At 46.7% G+C, this 4,917-nt stretch overlaps 1 protein-coding gene across 1 annotated transcript; it reads left to right on the top strand.

The window, feature by feature from the left end:
• Positions 1-723: 723 nt before the first annotated feature.
• Positions 724-4,652, top strand: INS (insulin). The gene is made up of 3 exons (XM_074149843.1): positions 724-802; positions 1,330-1,533; positions 4,516-4,652. Exons 1-3 carry the CDS (start codon positions 724-726, stop codon positions 4,650-4,652), a joined length of 420 nt encoding a protein of 139 aa, XP_074005944.1.
• Positions 4,653-4,917: the final 265 nt, after the last annotated feature.

The raw sequence follows: 4,917 nt of genomic DNA, 5'->3' as shown, positions 1-4,917 counted from the left end.
GAATTTGAAGGAGCACCTGGCAGATGAAGGAAGGGACCTGCCTTTCAGTGGGTGAAGAGGGAAAGACATACATACAAAATTTCACATACAAAATTTAAAATGCTCTAACTCTGACCCCGTGCTGAGCTGGAGTTACCCAATGTCTCCTGCAAAATATTATTCCTCCCCCAGCCCAAGCTGTGGATGCGTGCCTCTTGCTGTGCACTGCATGGCCAGTGAGTGGGGCCGCAGATAGCCTCAGCACAGTAATGTGTTTTCCTTCCTTGAACACCTGACAGTAGCATGGTCTCACCGACAACTTGGTCCCATCACTGCATACTTTCCAAGGTGATATTAATCAAACAGATTAACATGTTTGCCTTTAATTTACATTTCAGAAACAGCTGTTGAGCCACCTCAATGCCAGCAGTGCCTATTGCCAGCATTAGTGTCATTAGTAATCATTGCAGATGTAATAGCATCATTATCTCCTGCTAAAAGGGTCACTGATGGCTCAGGACAGAGCTTCAAGGAAGCAAAAATAGGTCAGATGAAATGAGTTGGAAACTGCAAACTGTTGCTTCTATCTTAAGTTGCATAAAGATCTGTTGATGCTACATAGAGGGAAATTAATGTGCACAAGCAGCAAAAATTTTGGCTGGACTGTCATCGAGGAGGTGGGGCTCACACTCGCTCTTGTGTCACTTGAGCTAATGTAAAACATATAAATATGGGAAAGAAAGAATGGGGATATCACTACCAACCAAACAGTCTTCATTTCTCAGAGCAAACTTCTCTCCATCTCTTGCTGCCACTTCTTTGGGTAAGTCTGATTGCCGCCCTTTTGGGTTCTACCTGTTTTGCAGAGCTGTTTTCTTGAGTTGATGTAGCTGGTGGTGACAAGTGCTGGCTTGCTACTCCAAGAAAATGAGGTGTCCTCTGGTCTTTGAGCACATTGTGCTGGTTTTGGGCCATCATAAATAACAGCCCATTCTGACTTGGCAGAGAGGGTTTTTCCTCTGAAAACGTCTGCTGATCTCAGCTCTCCTGTGCATGTGTGCTACAGGGCTCAGTGGGATGGCTCTTCCAGTCTAGTTTGGCTGTTTGGGGGAAGATAACAGGGAGGCCAGGACTGATGTGAACATGTGGATGGAGATGTACTTCTGGTAATAATCATTAGCCACTTACTGCGACTTGTAAAGCCTGATGCAGAAAGCTCTCCTTCTCTCTCAAGCTATGTCATCTTTAGAAGGTCCATCTACTACTTTGATCTCATTTTCACAGGCATAAGATGACAACCTGTTTCTCCCTCCTAGACCTCCCTGTGTCTCCTCTGTCTCTTAAACCTAGGCCTCACCCTGATCACCATGGCTCTCTGGATCCGATCACTGCCTCTCCTGGCCCTTCTCGCTCTTTCTGGCCCTGGGACTAGCCACGCGGCTGCCAACCAGCACCTCTGCGGCTCCCACCTGGTGGAGGCTCTCTACCTGGTGTGTGGAGAGAGGGGTTTCTTCTACTCCCCAAAAGCCCGACGGGACATTGAGCAGCCTCTAGGTAAGTCAGGCTGACCTTGAACGCAGTTGTATGCTATGCGATGCAAAAGGCAACAACCGCCTATCTTTGACGGTGACACCAGGAATGTCCGTGATGGGGAATGCCAGGAATACCTTTAACATACCAACAAAATCACATTTCCAATGAAAAGCTCTTCAGGTTGAAAAGGCAGGTGGGATGGCAGGCAGGGAAAGACGATTTATGAGGCAAAAGGAATTGTGGCTGAAAACTCAAACTTGTCCATTTTTTTCTGTGGCCATTACACCAGCCTGGGAGCGTTCATAGAAAATAAAGGTGGAATGAAGCCAGGAAGCCTCCTTCTGCCCTGAGACAGGATCAGTTGTCCTCATCCTATTCCTGACCCATGCTTGTCTAGTATATTCATAAAAACCTCCAATGAGGAAGCTTCTTCTGCCTTCTGAAACTGCCTGTTCCCATGCTTAACTAACCATCTTCTCGAGTGTTTCGTCCCAATATCTAATCTGAACATCCTTTGCTATAAATTATTTATTGTCTTCTTCGAGAGTCTACTCTTTTCTTCTTTGTGGCTGCTTTTCAAAATATTTGAAGATTATTTCTATGTCTAGTTTTAACCTGGTCTCAGCTAAATCCCCTCTACATCCCTCCACTACCTTCTTAGGTCATATTTTCTAGGTCTCTGTCCATGCAAATTGTTCTGCATTTGATCTGCATCCTTTTACTGACTGGTGATGCCTGGAGAAGCACACAGGACATCAGCTGAGGCCTTGCCAGTGCCAAGTAGAGTGAGCACACTGGATTAATGATATTGCATGTTTTTCACACCATGTTCCTGACTGCACAGGTGGTTTGCCTTTTTCAAATCAACACTGCACTGTTGACTGATAGTGATCACTGACTTCCTTGGATGTCTTGGCCCTCCCTTGGGTGGAGAAGCAGTCCTTGAAGGACTGCTACCACAGTCAGACCCTCGTCCTGGATGTGCAATGCAGTCTTCCTGCCTACCTTTACCATGTTTCCCATTTCTTACTGAACAGCATCCCACCTTTTCAGTGTTTCTGCAGTTTCAAACGTAGTTTTTAGTGCTAATCTTGCCCTTCAAGAGGCTTGCAGCCCCCAGAGCTTTATATTGTCTCTTATTTAATGGTGGTGAAATGTTGGTGGGGCTGCTTTTGTTCCCCTCCTCAGGACTCCTGTACTACTGACAAGTGCAAGAGCTGAGAGGCAGGAAGAGATGACAGCCCTGCCCACACCCCCTCAGTGCCAGGTCACTGCCCCCCTGGTCCAGCACTTTCTGTCTGCATGGCAGTGCAGGTGAGATGAGGCAGTCCAGAGAGCTGCCCTTCAACATGGTGTCTGTATCTAGATGGGGCCAGGACCTGGTATGTTCCAGCTGTAATGCAAGGATAATATCTCTCCTGGAGATGGGTACCTGTAGTTCTTCTCAGCTTTAGCTCCTCTATGAATCCAGGACGTACACTCTTTCTTCTGTCCTCCAAGCTACTAATGAAGACTTTGAATAGATGTAGAAAAGACCCATGCCAAATCCCAGTCGTTTTAACATTTTAAGATGGACCATTACTTAACCTCTACTGACTATGATATGCCTCTTCACCAGTTCTTTTCCCATCACACACTGGTTTCATTTGGATCCATTTCCTTCATTTGCGCAAGCAACCATCCCCTGAAATAGCCTTAGAGGTCTTTGGAAGGTGAAGCAAGGTAATGTCATAGCAGAGGGTTTGCTATGATTTTTTTTAAATAGCCAGCTGGGCTGCTAGTTGCTCCCTTCTCTGATGATTTGTTTCTGATGACCACCATGAATGGGTTGGAAGTTTTGTTAGCCAATTCCCTAAATACTGCATTGAGAATTTCATCAGAGCCAACCAGTTTGAAAGTATCTGAGGACTTTCCACCTCTTGTTCCAGGATTTTTGCCTGAGCCACCACCTCTTTGTCACACAAGCTGGTTGTTTTTGCAGTCTGCTCACAGCTGGCTTAAAGGATGAAGACAAGCAAATCACAAAACATTGACTAGCTGTTTCCTCTCCTCTTTAATGTTGGACTAAACCTTTCCTAAATTTTCCTCCCAGCATGCTAGCATAATGATTTCTTGTTACTCTTGTGCCTTGTTCATTGCATCGTGCTTTGGGGGCTTGGGGATTTTGCATCTTGTGCTGTACTTTCATATTGCCCTAGAAACCTCATCTCATTCTTGCTTTCCAGGCATTTTCGTTTTGTTGTTAGGGACTCTTTTCCTCCTACAGGAAAAATTCTGTTTTATTTTCCATTTTGTATATTTTCATTGGGCAGCTAAAACCTGAACAGTTCTGTCCACAAGTTTTCAAGTCCCCACCAGCAAATGAGACTTTCTGTTGAATTTTGTCTCTGTCCAAATGCCCCAATTCATCATTCCTTCTAAAAACTCATCCCCAGCTGTGAACACGGACATACACAAACACTTTTGCCATCAGCCTGGGGCTACATGCAGACAGCCAACAGGAGCAGGCTGTTCAGGACCAGTTGGGAAATGATTCCAGCCCCAGGACTGGACGGTCCTTGCAATCCCACAGACGTCCCAGTTGTTTGTCCAGGCTCCCAGAAGAGCGGGTAACTCCCAGAGGGGTTCTGCAATCCCAAACAACTCGTCTCTCTGGAGCAGACAAGCCCATTTTACTATCTTATTTACTAGCTGCAGGGAGGGTGCAGGGTTTCTCTTCTTTTCCACATGCCTGCCTCAATAAAGCCCTTGTCCCTCACACTGCTGATATCCACTCAGCTCAGCTCCTTCTAAGCACCATAGGGTTAACTTGGCACAGCAAACACAGAGCCTGAAGGTGCTACAAGCAGCATCAACCTGGGGAAACCATTGCAACTTCTTCCCCATTTTCCAGCCAACTCTGGCTTAAAAATCTGGTGTCTGCAAAGGGGGTCTCTGCAGGGTGCAACAGCCGGGTCTGATGCTGTGTGATGTCCCATGGATTGTCTTTTTCTTCCCTGGCAGTGAGCGGTCCCTTGCATGGTGAGGTGGGAGAGCTGCCCTTCCAGCAGGAGGAGTTTGAGAAAGTGAAGCGAGGGATCGTTGAGCAATGCTGCCACAACACATGCTCCCTCTACCAACTGGAAAACTACTGCAACTAGCAGCGCGGCCAGCAGCAGAGAGCTTGCAGGCCACAGGCAGAAAAACGCACTTACGCTACTGCACCTTCAAAGCAATTGAATAAACATTGTGGATCTATTCGAAGGACTGTGCCAGCTCATGCATCCACAGCTTGGGGAGGGGGCACTGAGATTGACTTTAGGGTGTCATCATCTGTGCTTGGTTAAGGCAGTTTTAAAAGGTCCTGGAGCCACCCAACATGTTACACCACTCTGCTGTCCAAATTAACTCCCTGGGAGGGAGGGA

The sequence above is a fragment of the Numenius arquata genome, chromosome 6, assembly GCF_964106895.1.
Source record: "Numenius arquata chromosome 6, bNumArq3.hap1.1, whole genome shotgun sequence".
Classification (NCBI taxonomy): Eukaryota; Metazoa; Chordata; class Aves; order Charadriiformes; family Scolopacidae; genus Numenius; species Numenius arquata.
The sequence above is the reverse complement of the archived record's forward strand: the minus strand, read 5'-3'. Positions and strand labels throughout refer to the sequence as shown.